A 22897-nucleotide genomic window follows, 5' to 3' on the forward strand; every position below is an offset into this window, starting at 1 on the left:
GTTGTTGTGAAATAACTCTCTTGCATCTGAACTCGATGTATTTGTCGGCCTAATGCCCTCACAGTATTCGAGGTCGATTGTAAAGAGACTTCGGATATTGTTGAAAGTGCAGCATGATCAATGGTTGCCTCATTAAAAACCTTGCCGAAAAACCCATTTGGGATAAAATCGGTCTAAGGGAAAAAGAGTGCAACGCGTGCTTTCAATCGAAAGATCCATCTTAGCCCTATTCGGACTTCTGCATGGGTCAGTTTTGAAATGTAAATGAATATGGAAAGGTCGTACCTTAGCAGTAGTACCGTTTCAGATGTGATACATTCCAGCTGCTTGATAGATGTTTGCCATTTATAATGCCGAGCATGTACGATCCCTTTCCGATGTTCTCGAGCACCTGATATGGTCCTTCCCAATTCGGTCCTAGTTTTCCTTAGTTCGGATTTCGGGTATTGATGGTGATTTTTCTTAACACTAAGTCCCCGGGCTTGAAATGGCAGAGATTGGCCCTTCGATTATAATATCCTTTGATTCGCTGCTTTTGGGCGGCCAATTGAGAGCAGCTTCTCGTCTTTCGTCCGATAATTTGAGGCTGGTATTCATAGCCTCGTTATTTGACTCTTCCATCACGAATCGAAATCTGGTACTGGGTTCACCAACTTCGACTGGTATTAATGCTTCAAACCTATATACTAAGGAGAATGGGGTCGCCCCCGTACTGGATTTTGACGTCGTCTGATATGCCCAAAGGACTACGGGCAGGATTTATCTCCATTTTCCTTTAGCGTCGTTCAACCTCTTCTTTAGGTTTTGAATGACAGTTTTGTTCGTTGATTCAGCCTGTCCATTCCCACTAGGGTGGTATGACGTCGATAGTGTCCTTCTTATTTTGTGATCTTCGAGGAATCTTGTTACTTTGCTGCCAACGAATTGTTTTCCATTGTCACATACTATTTCGGCGGGTATCCCGAATCGGCATATGATATGATCCCAAATAAAGTCTATAACTTCTTTCTCTCTTATTTTCTCTAACGCATGTGCTTCAACCCTTTTAAAAAAATAGTCAGTCATAAATAAAATGAATTTGGCTTTACCTGGGGTCGATGGCAGAGGGCTGATGATATCCATTCCCCGTTTCATGAACGGCCATGGGGATAGGACTGAGTGGAGTTTCTCTCCGGGTTGATGGATCATTGGTGCAAGCCTTCTACATTTGTCACATTTACGAACACATTCCTTCGCATATTTGCCCATGTCGATCCAATAATACCCTACTCTGATAATTTTTGAACTAATGTGTCGTCACCGGAGTGATTCCCGCAAGTGCCCTCGTGCACTTCTCGTAGGATGTACTCGGTATCTCCCGGACCCAAGCATACTGCCAATGGTCCATTGAATATCCTTCGGTACAATATTCCGTCCGAAGCCAACATGAATCGAGCAGCTTTAGTCTGTAGGGTCCTAGAATCTTTAGGGTCCGATGGGAGCTTTTCGCTCTTTAAGTATTTAATATACTTGTTTCTCCAATCCCAGGTTAAGCTTGTAAAATTTATCTCGGCATGACCTTCTTCGATTACCGATCCCGAAAGTTGAACAACATTGCCTGAGCCCAAGTTATCCACCTCGACCGACGATCCCAAATTCGCAAGTGCATCGGCCTTATTATTCTGTTCTCTTAGAATATGTCGTAAAGTCCATTGTTTGAAATGGTGCAAAGTGACAAGCAATTTGTCTAAATACTTTTGCATTCTACCTTCTTGAACTTCGAAGGTTTGGTTTACTTGACCCACCACCAGCAAAGAGTCACAGTTGGCTTCAATGACTTCTACTCCCAAGTTTCTGGCTAGCTCGAGACCTGCAATCATGGCTTTATACTCGGCCTCGTTGTTAGTCAACCTGATAGTTTTAATAGATCGCCTAAATAGTGTTACCCGTGGGTGGTTTCAAAACTATGCCTAGCCCGGACCCTTTCACGTTCGAAGCCCTGTCCGTAAAAAGGATCCATACTCCCGATGATGTATCTGATTTCAACAGGAGTTCTTTTTCGACTTCTGGTACTAGAGTTGGCGTGAAATCGGCCACAAAGTCTGCTAAAATTTGAGACTTGATGGCCGTACGGGGTTGATATTCGATATCGTACCCACTGAGTTCGATGGCCCATTTGGCCAGTCGGCCTGATAGTTCGGGTTTGTGCAAAATATTACGAAGCGGGTAAGTGGTCAATGCGCATATGGGATGACACTGAAAATACGGCCTTAACTTTCTAGAGGCGCTTATTAGTGCGAGCGCCAATTTTTCTAGGAGCGAATATCTTGTCTCTGCTTCTCCTAAGGTTCGATTCATATAATAAACGGGGAATTCCGTACCTTGCTCTTCTCGAACTAGGACACCGCTTACGGCGATTTATGATACAGCCAAGTACAAGCAAAGTTTTTCATCTATTTTTGGAGTGTGAAGTAATGGTTGGCTTGACAGATATCATTTTAGTTCCTCTAATGCTTGTTGGCACTTCGGGGTCCAAGCAAAATTGTTCTTCTTTTTTAGTAGAGAGAAAAAATTATGACTTCGATCAGATGATCTCGAAATGAATCGGCCTAAGGCTGCAATCCGACCCGTTAGCCTTTGTACGGCTTTCACGCTGTCCATAACGACGATGTCTTCGATGGCCTTGATTTTATCGGGGTTAATCTCAATTCCCCGATTTGACACTATGAAGCCGAGGAACTTGCCCGAACCGACCCCGAAAGCACATTTTTTGGGATTGAGCTTCATGTTGTATTTCCTTAAAATTTCGAACGTTTCCTGCAAGTGGGTCAAATGGTCCTCTGCGCGTAGGGATTTTACTAGCATGTCATCAATATAATCTTCCATTGATTTTCCTATTTGTTCTTCGAACATTTTATTTACTAGGCGTTGGTAAGTAGCCCCTGTATTTTTTAGCCCGAAGGGCATCACATTATAACAATACGTTTCATATTTGGTGACAAATGAAGTCTTTTCCTGGTCCTCCGGGTTCATCTGGATTTGATTATACCTGGAATAGGCATCGAAAAAAGTGAGGATCTCGTGGCCGGCCGTTGCATCGATCATGCGATCGATGTTGGATAGCGGAAAGGAATCTTTGGGGCATGCTTTGTTCAAATCCATATAGTCCACATACATTCTAAGTTTGTTCCTTTTTTTAGGCACTACAACTACGTTGGCTAACCATTCGGGATATTTCACCTCCCGAATGGACCCTACTTTGAGAAGCTTGGTTACCTCATCCTTTATGAATGCGTGCTTTCCCTCGGACTGGGGTCTTCTCTTTTGCTTCACCGGTCTGAACCTGGGGTCCAAGCTTAGCCGATGCGTTTTTATGTCCGGCGAGATCCCTGTTATATCTAAATGGGACCAGGCAAAACAATCGATGTTATCGATAAGAAATTGAACGAGTTTCTTCCTGAATTCGGGGCTCAACCCTGTTCCCAAGTATACCTTTCGCTCGGGCCAGTGCTTGATTAATATGACTTGCTCTAGTTCCTCGATTGTTGATTTGGTGGCGTCATAGTCATCGGGAATCATGAAAGATCGAGGGACCCTGTGATCATCATCCTCTTCGATCTTCTGGTTATCTGGTTGGGTCGAAGCCGATATCTATGATTGCTATTTGGTGTCCCATTCTCTTTCTGAGCCCGATCCCTTTATCGGCAAAGGTGAGGATATTGGTTTAGCTTCCTCAACAGCGAACATTTCCTTTGTGGATGGTTGTTCTCCGTACACCATTTTGACACCTCTTGATGTCGGGAATTTGAGGGCCTGGTATAGGGTCGAAGGTACAGCTCTCATGTTATGGATCCATGACCTTCCGAAAAAGGCGTTGTATCTCATATCACTTTCGATCACGTGAAACTTTGTTTCCTGGATGGTTCCGGCCATGTTTATTAGTAGGATTATCTTGCCTTTGGTGGTTTCACATGCCATATTGAACTCGTTTAGAACCAGAGTTGCTGGTACGATCTGTCCTGCAGGCCGAGCTGTTCTACAACCTTCAATCGGATGATGTTGGCCAAGCTACCTGGATCGATTAACACACGCTTAATTTTAATTTTATTCATGAGTATGGATATTACCAATGCGTCGTTATGAGGTTGGATGACCCATTCTGCATCTTCATCATCGAAGGAAAAAGTCCCCATGGGTGCGTAATCTTGAGTCTGAGGTCGCTTTTCCCTCACAATCGATGTTTTAGTGCGTTTAAGCACGGGTCCCTGAGGGGTATCGATACCGCTGATGATTATGTGAATGATGTATTGCGGTTCTTCTTGCTCGTTTTGCTTGCTGAAATCCCTGTTTTTAAAATGGTTCTTCGCCCTATCACTCAAAAATTCCCGAAGGTGCCCTTTGTTAAATAAGCGGGCTATTTCCTCTCTTAGTTGCCTGCAATCTTCCATTCGGTGGCCATGGGTACCATGATATTCGCACGTTTGATCGGGATTTCTTTGGGCAGGATCGGTCTGCATGGGTCGAGGCCATTTAGTGTCTTTGATGCGTCCGAGAGCCGACATGATAGCGGATGCCCCAATGCTGAAGTTATATTCTGATAATCGAGGTGCTTCTATAGGATCGGCATATTTATCAAAGCCGCTCTTACTCATAAGTCCCCGAGAATGTTTCCCTCGATCAATCATTCGATTGTTCCGAACTGTATTGCGTGTTGAACCGTTGTTCACCCGATCTGCGACGTATGGTCGATATCGGTCTCTGTTCGACCTTTGTTCTCTGTCGATCTCCTTTTGGTTTTTAGTAGTTGTCCTGTTTCGATGCTCGGGTCCATATGGAGCTCCCACCTGATCATCCTCGACCCTAATTTTCGATTGGTATCGATTGTGTACATCAGCCCAAGTTACCGCTAGATACTCGATCAAATTTTGTTTCAGCCGATGTGATGCTATCAAACTTAGCTCGTTCAACCCTTGGGTGAAAGCTTGTATGGCCCAATCGTCTGTGACCGGTGGTAATTCCATGCGTTCCATTTGAAATCGGGATACGAATTCCCTCAGCATTTTGTTCCCCTTTTGCTTTACTTTGAAGAGGTCTGATTTCCTTATTGCAACCTTTATGGCACCAGCATGTGCCTTTACGAACGAATATGCTAACATGGCAAAAGAATCGATGGAATTTGGTGGTAAATTATGATACCAGATCATCGCTCCCTTCGAGAGGGTCTCCCCGAACTTTTTCAACAACACGGATTCGATCTCATCGTCCTCCAAATCGTTACCTTTGATGGCACATGTGTAAGAGGTGACATACTCGTTAGGATCAGTCGTACCGTTATATTTGGGAATTTCGGGCATACGGAATTTTTTGGGGATTGGTTTCAGTGCCGCACTCGAGGGAAAAGGCTTTTGTACGAATTTTTTCGAATCAAGCCCCTTTATTATCGGTGGAGCCCCCGGGATTTGATCGACCCTGGCATTGTATGTTTCCACTCTCTTGTCGTTGGCTTCGACTCGTTTCGTGAGTTCCTCGAGCAATTTAGTAATTCCGGGAGTAGTTTCCGATTCTTGCTCGTTTGATTTCACTATGGCGGGCTCCGTTCTGGGGGTGATTTCTCGAAGTGGATTGGAATCCGGCCTGCTTTGTGCGCGAGTTTGGCTCTGTAACTGAGCTATCGCTACTTGTTGGGCTTGTAGTATCTCGAAGATCATACGTAAGTTGGCCCTGATTTTCTCCGCATTTTGGGTGTCTCGGGCTACGGATCGAGTACCGCCCTGAATGCTTCTTTCCGGTTCGGAACGCTGATTCGCCTCCAAAGCTATTTGTGAATTGACATCCAATGGTACTTCGGCTCGAATTTCGGGTACTTCGATTCGAACCTCGGTGCCATCGTTAAGTGGCCTTCCGGCCCCGGGTGCCAAGTTGTTGGTTTCATCTTGAAGGTCGGCTTCGTGGTCGATAGGTAAAGCCATTGCTGATTTGAAGTTGCAAGATGGCGTGTACTTTAGATTTATATCAAACGATCATTGTTACCCTTAGCCCCACAGTGGGCAACAAGAATGAATAGAAATAGAGATATGTGTATTCTTGACTATGAGAATACAAATAGTGGGCAACAAGAATGAATAAGATAAAGTAAAATAAGCATAAAGGGATATCTTTCAATATGAGAAGTGGTTGTTTTTGTTACAGTGTATTTTTTCTTCTCTGCCTCATAGCTTACAAGGATTCCCCCTTTTATAGAAGAGGGTCATTACAAAAAATAATAAAATAAAGCATACAGTGGAAGGCCCATGATGACTTGTCTCTTCCTTGATTCCCGTCAAGATTCTCTCTCTTGGTGCGGTTGCAACGACATTTGTCTGTGAGCTCGATACTGGCTCGAACTCGTTACTGGATCGGGCCCTTTGGCTCGAGTTCGACCTTCAACTCATTTTTTGGGGTTGTTTGGCTTCAACTTAAATACGATGCTTAATATGGTCGGCAAGGAAGTATTTTAAATTTCGTAAGGTAAAAGGTGTAGCTTAATAATATTTTTTTTAAATTATTTTCTTTGGAAACAAAAGCGAAAAGAGAAAAATTTAACATACATACCATGATGATAGAAGAATTCTTTTACCTATCTATATAGTTTTAATAGTCTAGTATCAGATTCAATATTTATTTTTTCTAGTCGGTATACATAAATTATAGATATATATTATTTTTAGTTTAAGAAATTAAGTAGAGATTATTTGGGTTATTATATTATTTATTATTTAATCATAAGATCTTGCGGAAAGCCGCCGGGACTTGATGTATAAATATTTTCAGCACTAACAATATTTATTGAATTAAACTTAAAAAGATACAATCAATATACGCGTAGGATACGGAGTGTTGCGAACCTTAAAGTACCGTTGAGGCATTGACCCACAAGTATTAACAGTACATATTACGTATCCTTAAACCAATCACAACTCACTACGTTACCAAGTTTTGCCTGATTGGTCCCTAAACTTGATCTTCAATTTTCCTCAACTCCAATCAACGAACCTAAAAGCTAAACCCAATCCAACCCTCTTGCTTCCCCGTTCAGTTAATTCCATCTTGATATTGGCATCTTTTTCTGCTTCCCCAGAATCTAAAAAAAGGAATAATTTAGATCCCAAGAATGGGAAACGCACTAAGATTCTTGTATGGTCAATGCTGCAAACCTTCTGCAGATTCTGACTCCCTCGGCCATCACGGTGTGACACATACCACCGTCGGCGTTTCAGCTCTAGCCCACGATCTCTACAACTTTGAAATCACCTCACAGGTAATTTTAATTTATTTTTGCTTGTACTGTTCCTTTAATCTGAATTTTCTGTTTTTGTTATGAAAAATGTCAATTGTCCTTGTACCAATTGCTGAATTGAGGTCCTAAATACTTTTTTCAAGCAATTTTAAGATCCGGGTTGTTCAGTTTCAGTTGGATCTTGTGTAAAATTATAAACCTTGTTGTGTTTTCTCAAGGTTCCTCAAGGACTGAGTAAGCATGTTGTCTCATCCAAGAAGGCTCAAGCTAAGTGGTAAAACTTCATTAAGCAATTTCGTAGTATATACTAGCTCCAATTATCAATATTAGTTTTAAATTTATGTGTATCTACTTTGCATTTGTGTGATTGTTGTCCTTGGCTTTGATTACACGTACATTCTTGGTGAAAAATGAAGGTATAAGAAACTTTCAGACGCATGGAGAGAAACAAAGCCTCCTCCTAGAACACCTGAAGAAGCTTCAAGGCTTGTCATTCAGACCTTAAAAAGACATCAGAAAGCAGATGTTGAGGTAGTTATAACTTGGCACTACGTACTAATTAATAATCTCATAAAATTTCCAACTTGTTAATAATGTCTAGCTAGACTGTCATAGATTTGATATTGATTTCAGGGGTTATTGGCTTTCTATGGTCTTCCTCTTCCTCACTCCCTAGTTGAACTGAGCAGTGATGGTGTTCCTCCATCACATCCACAAGGAGTCAAGTTCGAATTGCATACTCTCCCTGTAAGAATTTTACAATCTCAAAACTTGTTAAACCTCTGAATCTTCAAATAAGTGTAATGCTCCTAGTATTTATATGCTAGGTGGATGCAAGGGCTGTGGCAGATGGAGATACAGTAACTGTATATGTTAGTACAACAGATCCTAGAGAGTCATCGTGTCTCCCAAGAGATGTGCAAGTTGCGGCAGTTCAAAGATCAAACGCAAGGGCTCAGAAGAATTATCCCAAAGCAGATGAACTGCACAAACAAATCATAGATTCAGGATATCGGTCAGTTGCATAAGCATAGCTTCATTTGTTTTTCCATTCATACATTCATTACTTTCAGTTCTCTGAGTTGAGTTTTTTGTCAACAGAGTGATACCAGTGAACAATGAGGAAGTTCTTGCTCGAAAATATAGGATCAGATTAAGGTATCAAGACGCTTTCTTGGAAAAGTCTTTTCATTAGTTTAGGTATATTTCAAACTGGTAAATAACGAATGAATAAGAAATCAGGGGAATAGATGCACCAGAAAGCGCAATGCCATATGGTAAAGAGGCCACGGAAGAACTAACTAAAGTTGTTCAGGGCAAGAGTTTAAGGGTCTTAGTTTATGAGGAGGATCGCTACGGCCGCAGCGTAGGAGATATATACTGCAATGGCATATTTGTACAGGTACTGAAATCCGATACAGCAATTTCTTCTCCCAGTTACTCAATTAAGAGTCTAGTAGTCCTGACTTGACCTCTCTTATAGGAAGTGATGCTGAAGAAGGGCTTGGCTTGGCACTATACTGCGTATGACAAGCGTCCAGAGTTAGAAAAGGTAACTGAAATTTCATGTCGCTATAGACTGACCAAGGCAATCTTTCTAAAGGATTTTTCTCCATGGTTTTAGTGGGAGAAAGAAGCTCGAGCAAAACGAATCGGCTTGTGGGCGGCCAGAAATCCTGAAATGCCATGGGAATGGAGGAAGCAGAAACGTGAAAACCAACGTTCTTAAATCCAACAAAGCTTTGCTTTTCTTGAAAAACAAGAGCTTCAACAAAGCCGAGGCACAAGCATAAGGAAGCCAGAGTAACATTATATTCAAAGCTCGATCCAGATTAAATTGTGTTGATATAGATGAGGTGCAATGGAGAAGCTACATGCCCCTAGTAATTGAAGTATTTAACCCCAAGGAAGCAATATTGGTGTGATCGTACGTTCCTTGTATATGTATTATTTCCTTCCGAGGTGCCTCTATGCATTACCATCAGAACATTTTTTCTATAAATCTACCAGGCGCTCCGGTTTTCATAGCACGGGCTAGCCAGTTTTCGGACCGGTAATAAAAAAATAGTTAGTGTTTGCAAAGTCATTGAAAAATAACCACTATATTACTGCAACAGGAAAAGTTACAGCATAATATACTGGAGATTGGTGCACCTACGTATAGGGTTGTTCATTTGAATCGGATATCCGAAATTCGAACCGATCCGCTCAATTTCGGATTTCGGATTGTATTTATTAAAATTTCAGATATTCGGATTCGGATTGGTATAATTGTATCCCGATCCGAAATCCGAAACTATTAGGGCATGTATAAATATTAAACTTTAATTTCGAATAGTCAGTACTTCATTTACATCTTCCTCCAAGTTATTATCTTTACAATTGCTGGATTTAGCTATATTGGTACCATAGTACTCTCATAATTGCATAAACATGAATTTTTCTTCCTGTATTACCTATTTTACAAAGAAAATATACATGAGTTTGCAACTTTGAGGCATAATAATCCGATCCGAAATTCAAAAATCCAATATGATCCAAACTTTAAAATCTGATCCGATCCGATATTAATTCGGATCGGATTCGGATTGCATTTTGTAGAATCCTAAATCCGAATCCGAAATGTGCTAAATCCGATCCGATCTGATCCATGCACAGCCCTACCTACGTATGAACTTCCAACATATTATGCTAGAAACACACGGAAAGTTCTATCATAATATACTGGAAATTGGAGCACATGTGTATGAACTTCCAGCATATTATACTGGAACCAGATTCATCAAAAAGATATGGCCATCTCTCTAGCTTTCGTAACGGCTATAAAGAATGAAACTTTCCCTTCGTGAAAGGCAGACGTGCGGCCCCAGGTAACGCCTAGTTTAGTGTAGCACCTTGGTTCCACCTTCTCCAATGTCTTCTGGTTCGCTACTATCTTTTCTTACAGCTCACGACTGACCTTGAATTGGCCAAAAAGCTTTCTCCCGTTTCGTCATAAGGCGTGGAATTAAACCAAGGAGAATCTCTATAGGAACTAGTCCCTTATATTTCGCACATAGGAGATCGAGACACAACCCCAAAGCGAGGTCAGCCATCGATAAAGGAATACCTATGCTGGAATATTTTTCGGATTTTGAACGGTGTTTTCGTTCAGATTTATCTTTACATGAAAAATGGCTAAATTTCGATTACTTTTGAAATTGTTGCTATTTTTCAATAGCTATTACCAAGTAGATATCCATCAAGCCGTAGATAAACAAGAAGAAAACAATTAAGCATTAATCTCCCATAATATTTACCCACTTTATTGGACGCAAGACCACCCTTGAGTGGTACCACTAGAACGATCTCCATTTTTAAACTTTTTTTCCCCCACTTCTCGTTTCCCATTTAGGATCTCGTTCAACATAAACTACAAAATGTTATCGATGTTTACCACAAATGGAACAACTCTCTGGCATGCAACTACACCAAAGCAACTTGAGGTTTCAAATGTTCATTCAACAAACACGAAGACTTGAAAAGCAAAATCCACTAAAGCAGACTTGACGAAATAAACAAAGAATGATTGCCTTTCCAGTTTTCTTCCCAGTTAAGCCAGAATTACAAGATCAAACAACCATGACACAAAGAAAATAAACTAATGTAAAGAAAGTGATTTCCACTTAGGCAAAATAACATTATGGACATGGAGTAATTCAATGAAAAACGACCATGAAGATCAGAACAGTAAGTCCAGTTCAACGTCTGTTACAAAACTGCAAAGGATTGGCAGCTGGCATAGGCATAGCACAAAAATACACTGCATAAAACAAATTATAATTAGAGTATTATAGGATATAAAGTTTCAAGCATGGAAACTATGATGTGCCCCATTGTGGGCAAAAGAAAATCAAGGACGCCAAAATAAACTTGTGAGCACAATATAACAGTCTACTTTATTTCTACTGAGATGATTGGATAACTAGCCAGACTCCTCCCCTCATGTAACCCCCCCCCCCCCCCCCCACACACACAAAAAAAAAAAGACAACCACTAAAGAAAAGAGGGGTTATATAGCTGACAAAAAGTTAGTTTTCCTAGCACTCTAAAGAATTGCAGGCAATAGTTGTATTTCTGTCGTCATATCCTGCACACTTTGCTTCCTAAAAATAAGCACATTGGCTCACGTTTTACTTGGTAAGAAACAATCTCGTAAATGCCCAAAAATCAAAACCTACTCCATGTATTGAACCAATGAGTGAACCAAAATGGAAATGCATAAAATGCGTCAAAAGACAAGGAGAAACTAGTGAAGACTTAACTAAAATTGCGAAGGAGCAAATATTAGCTCTTACTTTGGCAGAACCAAAAAAAAAGTCCCAAGTGGTGGAGCAAAAAGTAGCCACACTAAAAAATAGATTGCCATTGGGAGGACAAAATAGTCAAGTTTGTTCACTCTTCTGTGGAAAAAGTGCCATCTTAAATGCCTTTCAAGCAACTTTATATTCTGCTTCCTGTTACCTTGACATCAATCAAGGTTAGAAGGGCCTAGTCTATATCAAATACAATTATAAGTAATGCTTAGTTTCCTTTTCCCTTCTAGAAACCGATATGAGATCTATTTTACTGTTCTTTTTAGGGAAAAGGAGAGCAGAAACTTCCTCCACTTTAGCAGTCCACAAGAAGCAAACATATTACAACTCTAATTTCCACTTAGAGATAATGGAAGTTTTTGCTGATACATGCAAATCTATGATTTTCTTTTGGGTCTATTTTGGAGCAGAAGGAATAGTTATTTAGTTGCGGTGCCATAAGTTTCACCTCTCCAGGCCCTTGATAAATATTTTAACCTTCAATCATTCACTTCCATGAGACGCCATTAGGAAACAGTTACTATATTAGGCAGGTCCCTCATAAGCTAGAGATTCAAATGCCAAAAGCTTCTGACAGATCTCCAAATCTGAGTGCTCAATGGTTAACCCTTTAGCTTAAAGGCTCAAGAAGAATATTACCTTGTTTATGCTGATAATACTAGTTCATAGAAGGGGTGGGGGAATTTTTTTTAAAAAAAAGATATCAGCAGAAACAAAGGAAATATAAAAATTCACACGTCTTTTCCTATGGTGATCTACATGCCTTTCAATTTAGTTACAGTCCATTTGTTTGCGTTAGATAGAAATTTTTAAACCATACAAGAATATATAACTATTAATTCTAATATAGACCCAGAAAATAATAGATTTGCATGCATGCAGAACTAGTACCCAAACTTTCTTGTTTCAAATATTTGTCATTGTGGATCTGAAGAAACCCCTTCTTCGAAAATTGGGACAAGATCAGTATCAGAAACTGCATCTATGCCTAACTCTCAACCTAAGTTTTCGACATGCAGTGCACACAGCAAACTGTTACCACTTGTCTCGCTAATACCTACTAGTCCCTCTCACCTAAACCCAATTGCTTATGTAATAGGCATTTAGCACTATGTTGCGCAACAAAGTCAGCCAAATCCTTCATTGCTACAACTGGATATATCATTTTTTTTTAATCAAGTACAACTGGATATACATAAGAACCTATAGTTTAGAACCAAATAGGCCATGGAATCAGCAACTCAATGCAATACAAGGCAAATAACACGGAATTTTAATGCAATTGCATCGACGAGCAATTGCAGTCTGATAGAATGTTCAAGGAGGGCACCGATGGGTGTGACCAGTATTTTAAAAGGCATGGGCCTAAGGCGAGGCGTTTTACATATGCCTCAGCGAGGCGTAAGCTCCGAGGCACGGAGCGTAAGCCCATAGATATTTAATTTTTAATATTTTATAAAATAATATAAATACAGTAAATATTCTTAAATAGGTAAAATTGCATAAAAATTAAAGAAAATTATACGTAAGTAAAAAATATATATAAATAAAGAAAACTATAAATAAGTGAAAAATATATATAGATATGCTCCATCCCACAAAAAACTAGTCAAAACAATCCATTATATGCCACTTACAAGCACAAGTAACTTGAGTTGAAAGAATAAAGTTCTCTACGTGGAGGAACAAAAAGGATGACGAACCTGCAATTTAAACTTGTTGCTATGGAAGAGAATGGGTTTTCTTTGTATTTGCAGAAAAAAATTGATTGTTCGTTGTTTTTGGGAGATAGTAGCAGAGTTGCGGACAAGATAAAGAATAGGGAAAGACCATAAATTAGGGGTTCTAGCAATAAAAAAAGGTCTTGACTTTTAACTTTAATGTTTCAGTTCCTTTTTAAAACTTTTGAGTAATTACATGCGGACTTTAGAGAATTTGGCATTATATTTTTAAGGACTTATTCAGCAAATTTTGTTTTAATTTGAAAAGTCTCTTGGGCGCGCCTCACTACAAAAACGCGCCTCAATGCCCGAGCGTACGCCCCGAATTGTTGGGCGTACGCCTCCTGAGACTTTTGCCCCCCACCATCGCCTGGCAGTATTTTTTGTGCGCCTCGCCCTAAGGTTCGCCCCAGGACTAGCCCCGAAAATGCCTTTTAAAGCACTGGGTGTGACCAAGCAATAAATAAAGTAAAATGAAAATTAAGGGAGAAAACGCTAGTTGAATTCTTCCGATCTAATTAAGCTTTAGTGGTAAAGTTACTTGTTACATGTGCTGATAGAAGATAACAGGTACATGGTGATAGTCGAGGTGCGAGCAAAATGGCTAGGACACCACCACCTTTAAAAAAAGATAAAATAAAATTACCAAGGAGGTCACGGAAGATTTCTTATAATACCAGGGAGGTCATAGAGGATTTCTAAGATTACCTTTTTACTAGTGGAGCTGTGATTATACCTTTATCACGAAAAAAGTTCATGTGCATGAATAGGACAAGAGTTTCCATAATAGAAAGACCAGAAAGACTTTTGATACAAAACTAAGTGGGAAGAGAGATTCGTAAATTCACACGGATGAATAGGGCAGCTTCTTGAGTTGCCTAAACCAATATCTGAGATTGGCCATATTTATTAGAGAACAAGATACACAGAGGGCTTCCATATTTCAGATCCTAAAATACAACATTAGAGCAACAAAACTTCAAAATGATGGTTAAAGAGTAAAGGGATAGCTATTCTGTTGAAGGAGAACCAAGCTTCAAAAAGCTAAGGCCTAAGAGCATTGAGGAATTAAAGATGTACAAAAAAGTTGTTCACAAGTTAGAGGCAAACATTGAAAATTTGTTCAAAGGAATTGAACAATCTGAAACGGAAAGAAGTTAGAGGCAAACATTGAAAATTTGTTCAAAGGAATTGAACAATCTGAAACGGAAAGAAGAGAATAATGGGAAGACTTAGGATGACAAGATCAGGCAAAAAAAACTAATTCCTTTTCCAATACAGAATTAATAAAAGAAATACTTTTGGGGAAAAAACAATTTATTTTTCTGGTTACAGATTTATTGAAACCCACTAGTTTGAAGACGAATAATAGATTTCATGCAAATTGCACCGAGCTTTTGGAATACTTCCAGAAAAGAGTATAAAAATGGGACATAAAATGCATTACATACGTAAGATCATTACGCTTCAGCCTAGTGTTGTGAAAAGCGCTCGCTTCAGCGCCAGCCGCCAGGTAGGTTGAAGCGTCCGCTTTTGCCAAAAAAGCGAGAAGCGCCATGTATGTTTCTTCTTCTTCACAAATAAGCGAGAAGCGTCCGCTTCTTCTTCTTTTTCTACTTCTTAGTGCTTAAAATAGCAGCGAAATGCTGCCAATTTTTTTTTCCCTTCAGTTCTTCTTTTTCTCGTTCTCTTCTTCTTCTTATTTTCGTTTCAGTCCTTAAAATTGCAGCGAAATGCTGCCATTTGTTTTTTCCTTCAATTTTTCATCTTTTGTTCTTAGTCTCACTACCAATTTTTTTAGTATTGGCAGTTACATGTGTAACATGTGTTGTCTATGCAGTATTTATTTTAATATTTTTCTTAATTCCGCTTCACTTCAAAAAAGCGAGCGCTTCGCCTCACGCTTGCGAAAAAGGGGCTTGTCGCTTTCCTCGCTTCACGCTCTTCACAACACTGCTTCAGCCGGGTTATTCTATTCCACTGCTTAGAAAGAAAAGAACTTTAAAAAAAATACTTATAGGAAGTTGTTGCTCACATGAGATATGGTGGAAACTATTCCCGCAAAAATTGGTTGAAAAAGGGAGATTGCACTGAACTTTTAAAGGAAAAATTAAGTTCTTATGTCGTACGCCTAAAGCTGATAAAAGTAAAAGATATAGCTTCCTTGAAAATATATAAATTTAAATCAATGGACAAGAGCTCCCGGGGATAATGAAGTTAGGGGGAAATTTCTACAATATTTACAAATTACAAACACTAAATCAGGAAAAGTAAATCTTGAGGCCCGTCATGGAGGTGTTGAATTGCAGAGTATTAGCCTAAGTTGCTCGGACTCCGATGCGTGTTATGGGTGCGGATCTTGAGGTCGGAACCTTCATGATCTAAATTTTCAGACCAGGGGTACGGATCTAGGTTCAAATACATGTGTGGGTATTTGGTTAAAAATAATTTAAATATCTAGAAATAGCATTATAAAAATATGCCTAAATCATGAGACTTATAAATATTATAAGAAATAACTTTTGTACAGTTATCTTTCATTCACAATTGAAAATTGATTTTTATACTTTTGGACTGGAACTCTAATTCTTATAGGAATGAAGCTCTTGAAGACTTAGCAAATGTGTCAAGCTTTCACTACATTGATTTTCTTATAGGGGAGATCAAAGGATACAATATTTTTTAACAGGTAAACTCCAATATTAAGCCTCATTTAAGAACTCTATTACTCCTGAACTTTCCCCAATTCCCGTCATAGAGCTCTCTACTCCTCTCCCTTAAAAAAGAAAAAGAAACAAAAGAAACTGGTTCTTGCAGGATCCATTCAAGGCCTTCCACAACGGCGGCAATACTCACATCAAAGCTACCCTAAATTTGGTTTTGATTTCAAGAATCAAACTGTATCTTGTCTCGAATTTCTCCCTAGCTTCTGGTCAAAGTACCCAAAATAGATTGACTAGATCCGATACAGATCCCACACCCACACCCACACCCACACCAGCATTGGTGTCATGCTGACACAGGTGCGGCACCGAAAGTGAAGAGTGGGAGCAACTTAGGTATTAGCCATGAACAAAAGGTAGAGCTTAAGAAAACTTCTGAGCTTTGATAATGTCTAACAAGCTGTAGAAAGTTGCTCGGGCCCCGAATGATAAAGCACTTGGACCGAATGGTCTCACTAAAACATTTTGTCAACATAATTGGGACGTGGCAAGAAATGATGCAATGAAGTGCATGGATCACTTCTACCAATGTGTGTTCTTTGAACGAAGCTTTAGTTACTCATACATAATCATGATTAGAGAGGGGGGGGAGGGCAATGGATATTAAAGATTTTTTACTTTGACTTTGTAGGGATGTAAAAGATTGTAGCAAAGGTGTTGTCAGTAAAGGTCTCATATTATAAGCTCACATCTAAAAATCAGAATGCTTTTGTTTGAGGGAGAGATTTTGGATGCAAGTATGCTTGCTAATGAGACAATAGGCTAGACGTTGAGATGTGATAAACCAGGGTTATCAAAATGTTCTATGACCATGTGAACTATATATGTCCTTCTCCGAATGGCCTTCAGGGAAAATAGAAGAGGTGGAAATATTTTGAATATCCGCTGTGAAGATTTCTAGCTTGCATTAGATCAGATATACAACAACAACAACAACAACAACAAACCCAGTATAATCCCACAGGTGGGGTATGGGAAGGGTAGTGTGTACGCAGATCTTACCCCTACCTGGAGAGGTAGAGAGGTTGTTTCTGATAGAAGCTCAAGAAAAGGTGGAAAGGAAGAAAAGGGAAGTAGAAGAAGAAGAAGAAGAAAGAGGGGGAAGAAAGAAAAACGAGGGAGACAAAAGACAATAAGGAAAAATGGGAGAAAAAGTAGCATCAAATAGCAACAATCAGGGATTTTATTCTGGATTAGACTTGTTTGTGTAGGGATGAGTGTGAGTTTAGAGAATTTCTAAATTTAGAAAACCCAAATAGCTTTAGAAAACAAATTATACAGTTTGAAATTAAATATTGTAAGTAAAGCGGAATGAATATAGAGGATTCATATAGCTACTTGGCAATCGAGATATATACATTTATTGACTGATTGAGTACACGTAGTAGACCTATTGACATCATTGGTGGTTTGGTGGAACAACCATAGCTAGAGGTTTCTTGAGCGGCTGTGAGGTAAGCAATGGAGGAAGATTACGACATCTCTATTTCAGTCTTTTATAGCGGCATCGTCCATCTTCCGAAGCACAGACAAGACAAGTACGATTCTTGTGCAGCACATGATTTGGTTTGAAGTTGTATCTGGACTACACGTAAACCTGGGAAACTCGGAATTATTACTGATTGGAGAAGTACAAAGCATTCTAGAATTAGCATCAGCTTGTGGTATGAGTTGGCTAACATTTCAGCTACATACATGGGCCTATTTCTAGAAGGAAATTTTAAGGACACTGAACTGAGACTACCATGATACAGAGGATTGAAAGAGATTGGAAGGATAGAATAGACAATTCTTGTTTGAGGGCAGCAAGAAAATTCTTGTAAAGGCGGCACTTATAAGTGTCCCCACATGCTTCATATCATTGTTCAAGCATTGATTAGCATGAGGATTGAAAAACTACAAAAGAACTTTTTCCGCAGTGGAGCTTATGGAGAAAGGAGAAGGCATTTGTAGGGTGAAATAAGATCATAGCCCCAATTAAAGCAGGACGATGGGCATCTGCAAAGAACATATTAGACCAAACTCTGATGAGAAAATCGCTATGGAGATTTGCATGCTTGGAAGATGCCATGTGGAGGAAGGTTTTGTTCTCATGCAACATACAGGACATGCTTGTGGGAAGGAATCATAAAGGGAAGAAAGAGTTTCTCTAAGTTCATTTGGCTTCATGGTGGGTAATAGCAACTGTATGCAATTTTGGTCTGACATCTAGCGTGGAGATTGGCCCTAAAGAAAAGTTTTCAACTTTATTCTCAATCACGACTAACAAAAGAATTTACGCCCACCGATTAATAAGGAGAGAAGCTTGGGTGCTATCTCGACTGCAAATATCTTATTTGGGGGGGGGGGGGGGGGGGTAGGTAGCGGTTGCATCATATTCAGTTTGTGTTGCACTGTTGCTGGTATAAAAGTAAGTGGAGGTCATCAGCTGCTATATTGCAATTTTACAATGGAATTTATTCAATATTTAATGTATCATTGGTATAACCTACGCCAGTGGCAGAAGCTGCTGTAAGTTGGACAAGAAAGCTGAACACCAGAAAGAAATAAGCTCGGAATATAGCTTCTTCTGTATTTTTTTGGCTGATTTTGGCGAGAAAAAAAATGGCAGAATATATATATATATATTAAGGTATGAAAAGTACGTAAGGAGGGTTAAATATTCTTTTTTCTTCCATTTATACTTATGGTGCAAAAAGAAATCCCGTACTAGAGTTCTGATGTATTTACAACTGATCGTAATTTTGACACCATCTTAGTTCAATATTAACAAAATATCTTAATATATACCCCAAAAAATAACATGTACATCAACCCCATGTACGCTATAAAGACCCTCAAATCATTGCCATATGTTATACAAATGATAAAAGTTCAAGTGTATGGTCTTTAGACGATCCATAATGTGACAGAAATGCTTAATGCTAAAGAAATTATCAAATATCAAGTAATCTAGTTAGAGTGACATTGTAATACACCACATGAGATTCGACATCCTAGCAAGTGCAGTAATTTTCAATCAACTAAGAAATAAAGTAGAACAAGACCGTAACCTCAAAAGTTTGCACAACAAGGGTGAAAGAAATTAACGCAATTTTAACTTACGATGCTATAGCTTGTTTTACCCGTGAAAAGTGCTTCAATTTTACTTTGGGTCCTCCACAGTATCATCAGAATCAGAATCACTAGCATTATAGCCTAAAAAGGAAAAAAAAAAGATAAGAAAAAGATGAACACCTAATTGGACTAATATACAACAATGCCAAACCAATATAAGCAGTAAACCCAACGTCTACATACCTGGGCGTTTATCACTCACTTTCCACGCTGATGACCGACTCTTTGAAGCTCGGTTAATCCAAGCTCTTCCCTGTACCCAAATGGATCGATCGGTAGAAGCATTTCCCACATCCTCAGACACAACAAATAGAGAGAGAAAACCGAAGAACTGTCAATCTTTCAAACATACCTAGAACTCTAATTCTGGGCAGATGAAAGATTGGTGCTATTTTCTTTTTTACTTTGAAAATTTTGAGCAACTTTTAGTGAAGAATAGACGAAATTGAGCGGGCACACTCTGGTTTTTCACTTCTTGAATAAGAGATAAGATAATTAAGCACATACATGATGGTAAATCCTCATAATTATTGTGTACCTTGATTAAGAAGAAAATAAGCACTTGAACTGAGCAGGCACACTGTAGTTTCTTTTCTTTTTTTTCCTTGAATTATTAAAGAGTTCGAGTTCAATTCCATTGTTGTCTTCACATGGTGGACACATTCTCTTAATTATGTGTATCTTCTCGTATTACAAGGCAAACACATGCTTGAATTTCAAATTTGAAGATATTTCATGTGCTTGACAATGATAAACATTTGTTCTCAGCTGTTTTTCCCAAAGTTCAACAGTTCAACTTCACTCTATGTAAGCACAAAGAGTGTCAAATGTTCAATTGTAAACTCCACGCAGACAAAAAATACTAGGTAATTTCTTCCTATCTATGTAAGTCTTGGTAGACAGAGTTACCCGGTACCTGTGCTACAAAGGAATTCTTTTAGTGAACCTGGGACAAGCTTACTCTATTTTTTTTTGTACTTGTACTAGTGATAGATAGCAGGTACTGGAATAGTCAAGTTGCATGCAAGTGGCCCGGACACCATCCTCATCAAAACAAAAAAAAGTTAAATGCAATTCTAAGTTCAGAATGCTCTCCAACAATATGTTTTATGGGGTTTTCTCTTGTCAATAGAAAGCATGAATCTCTAAATTAGGTTATTTATACATCACTAAGTTTCTAGATTCTAAGAAAAATACGAGCACTATATAGAGAACTAAGACAAGCCAAAATACAAAATCAACGGAAGCAAAAAATCAATCACCTTCTGTGCATCTCTGGAAATACCATAGCCACTATAATACATCTGACCAACAAGGACCTGCATGCTAATGTCACCGGCTTTAGCCTCCTTGAGAGTGTCCTGGAACCACCGCTTCACACAGTCAGCCACCACGTCAGCAAGGGGTACCCGTTGCCGCTGTTGGTTTGACGAAGAAGTATTCGAATTGGAGTTAGAGCTTGCTTCTTCCATGTTCTTCGTCTTCAACTTTAGCCGCCGCTCCGATGAATCGCCGCCGACCACCGCCCTGGACTTTGCGGATGGAAGTGACCTAATTCTGGATGCGGGTGGTTTGACCTGGGTCGGGCCGTGGATTCTGTTATTGGAGCTGCTGATAATTCTGGCAAAATCTTGGATTCTATTTGGCGAAGGAACCGATTTCCCCATAAAACGTCACAGGAAAAAACCCACTAGGCCTCTACTTTTTGAATTTTGAGTAATTGTAGAGTGCCTAAAAGGAATATTTATTATTTAATATCACTATTTGTGAACACCCACAAAATTGATTTTTAAAATAGAAATTGGATCTTAATGTTCTTCTCTTCCTTTGTAAAAAATCTTTTTATCTTTTCTTTTCGTAATGAGATTTTTAATGCTTAGACGTTGGGACTTGGGACCGCACATTGATTTTTTTTAATCAAGTGGCCATAGAAGATGTTTTAATATTCATAAAAATTACTCAGAAGAAGAAAAGTTTCCCATAGCTGAATTTTGAAACAACAACAATAACCCAGCATAATCCTACATTATTGAATTTTGAAAAATTAGTTTATTTGACATTTGAGAAGGTCATTTTGTGCATTTTTTGGCGATGTGTCAAAATTAAGAATCGTTCCGTTTGGTCATAGATTTTGGTTTTATTTTTTAAAAAAAATATTATTTGTTTATTGTTACTCTCAAACGCACACGCAAGCGTACGTGGTCGACAAATAATAAAGTGATAAGTAGAGTATTGTTTCCACGAGGACTTACGATTAACTATCATTTAAATTAAACTAAAATAATTAATCTATTCCAACGATTTTATAAAGTGTACTTATTAAATATAACTAATCTAGAGTCGTAAACTAGGAGATCAAAGAAAACAACTCGGCAAGCTTAGATACGAATTCACAGAGAAAATATTCCGTTGAATCTTCCACTTAAATTGTCTAATTAATTTATTTGGTTTATTGATTGACATGGTTAATATTACTCGTAGTATTCTCCCGAAGTAAAACTCGCTTATTCAAGCTAATCTAGAGCATATATTCCTATGGAATTAGGATTAACAAGAACGCGTTAATAATTCCCGTATAGTAACCAAGCAAGGCGATTAGATATATCCTTATCCTAACCGCAAATCGGTTTCCCGTAATTCAGGTTCAAGATCTTGCACTATTCAATCCTATATGCAACCTAAAATTCCCTCTCCTTAGTTCAATCCTAGATTTGTAGATAGTATTTAATTGGTGATCAAGCAATCAAATAATTAAGCGCATGATTGAATTAATAAATCAATATGACAAAATAATAAGAACAATTCAAGTTTCAAACTACAACGTTCATGTAGCACCCACAATATTAGAACTAATGAGCTATAAAGTTTAAGAAGAGAAGAGAAGAAAACTACTTAGAAGCTCCTTCCAAGCGAGGTTTGTGTTCTCTGCCTCCAAAGTGGCATGTTCTCCTCCCAAAATATGTTAGATATCCTCCAGATTAGGGTTAGAACCTTGTTTATACGAGTTAGGGGCATCTAGGACCCAAAAGATCTTCTCCAAGTCGAAATAGAATAATTTTTGAGATTGGATGCCCTAGGCAGTGCATCGCGCTAGCCTGGACGCTTGAAATTTTTGGTCTTCTGTTTCTAGTGCCACATGTAGCACGTCGCGCTACCCTGGACTCTAGAATTCGGCACTTGTCCATTTTCTTCCTTTTTTAGTTCCAACTCATGCGCATTCAATCCATTTGACTCCAAAATTGATTCCTACACATATAAACACCATAAATTAGCTTAACTCATTGCAATTACACACCAACAAGAATAGAGCAAAATACGAGGCGATTCATATATAAAAATACATACTTTTGACCGTACATCATTTATGAAATATGATCATATTTTTTTTTTGGGGGGGGAGGGGAATTAAAAAATTTCCAAGTTCCCAAAGCTGGTTTAGGGTAGTTTTTGGGTGAAAATTTTTCTTCCACTCGCAAAACTTCAACTTTTATTCAAATAAAATAGAGAAAAATCCAAAACCATACATTATCTTTGGCTTTAGACTCAAAGTCATACATATTCTTTCACATGAAGCACTAATAGTCCATTTACTTTAACAAAGTGGTGCACTTTTAGTCATAACACTGAGAAAAAGCCTAAAATCATACATTATCTTTGGCTTTAGACTCAAAATCATACATATTCTTCCACATGGAGCACTAAGGTGCACTTTTAGTCATAACACTA

At 38.8% G+C, this 22897-nt stretch overlaps 2 protein-coding genes across 5 annotated transcripts; one reads left to right on the forward strand and one right to left on the reverse strand.

The window, feature by feature from the left end:
- The first annotated feature begins 6949 nt into the window (after window positions 1–6949).
- On the forward strand, window positions 6950–9608 carry LOC104084835 (staphylococcal-like nuclease CAN2). Its single transcript, XM_009588794.4, has 9 exons — window positions 6950–7276; window positions 7474–7529; window positions 7672–7786; window positions 7889–8002; window positions 8083–8270; window positions 8357–8413; window positions 8498–8657; window positions 8739–8807; window positions 8880–9608. Exons 1-9 carry the CDS (start codon window positions 7130–7132, stop codon window positions 8982–8984), a joined length of 1011 nt encoding a protein of 336 aa, XP_009587089.1. The 5' UTR covers window positions 6950–7129; the 3' UTR covers window positions 8985–9608.
- A 1164-nt stretch (window positions 9609–10772) lies between these two features.
- On the reverse strand, window positions 10773–20961 carry LOC104084834 (uncharacterized). 4 transcript variants are annotated; one of them, XM_009588792.4, is made up of 4 exons: window positions 20434–20961; window positions 19355–19466; window positions 19180–19252; window positions 10773–11057 (listed from the first exon to the last, which is right to left on the reverse strand). In XM_009588792.4, exons 1-3 carry the CDS (start codon window positions 20836–20838, stop codon window positions 19200–19202), a joined length of 570 nt encoding a protein of 189 aa, XP_009587087.1. In that variant the 5' UTR covers window positions 20839–20961; the 3' UTR covers window positions 10773–11057; window positions 19180–19199. The 4 variants fall into 4 exon arrangements, with proteins under 4 accessions (XP_009587087.1, XP_009587086.1, XP_070053144.1 ...); XM_009588791.4 differs by having other exon boundaries at window positions 19160–19252; window positions 20434–20959; XM_070197043.1 differs by having other exon boundaries at window positions 19355–19424; window positions 20434–20954.
- Between the last annotated feature and the right edge of the window lie 1936 nt (window positions 20962–22897).

This window comes from Nicotiana tomentosiformis, chromosome 3 (genome assembly GCF_000390325.3).
Source record: "Nicotiana tomentosiformis chromosome 3, ASM39032v3, whole genome shotgun sequence".
In the NCBI taxonomy this organism is placed as follows: domain Eukaryota; kingdom Viridiplantae; phylum Streptophyta; class Magnoliopsida; order Solanales; family Solanaceae; genus Nicotiana; species Nicotiana tomentosiformis.

Excerpts from the sequence above, each read along its gene's own strand:
- LOC104084835 (XM_009588794.4), top strand. The coding sequence starts at position 7,130 with ATGGGAAACGCACTAAGATTCTTGTATGGTCAATGCTGCAAACCTTCT. Across the intron at positions 7,787-7,888 it reads ATCAGAAAGCAGATGTTGAG|GGGTTATTGGCTTTCTATGG; the intron begins GTAGTTATAACT and ends TATTGATTTCAG. Across the intron at positions 8,658-8,738 it reads GCAATGGCATATTTGTACAG|GAAGTGATGCTGAAGAAGGG; the intron begins GTACTGAAATCC and ends CCTCTCTTATAG.
- LOC104084834 (XM_009588792.4), bottom strand. The coding sequence starts at position 20,838 with ATGGGGAAATCGGTTCCTTCGCCAAATAGAATCCAAGATTTTGCCAGA. Across the intron at positions 19,467-20,433 it reads TTTCCAGAGATGCACAGAAG|GATGTGGGAAATGCTTCTAC; the intron begins GTGATTGATTTT and ends GTTGTGTCTGAG. Across the intron at positions 19,253-19,354 it reads AGTGAGTGATAAACGCCCAG|GCTATAATGCTAGTGATTCT; the intron begins GTATGTAGACGT and ends TTTCCTTTTTAG.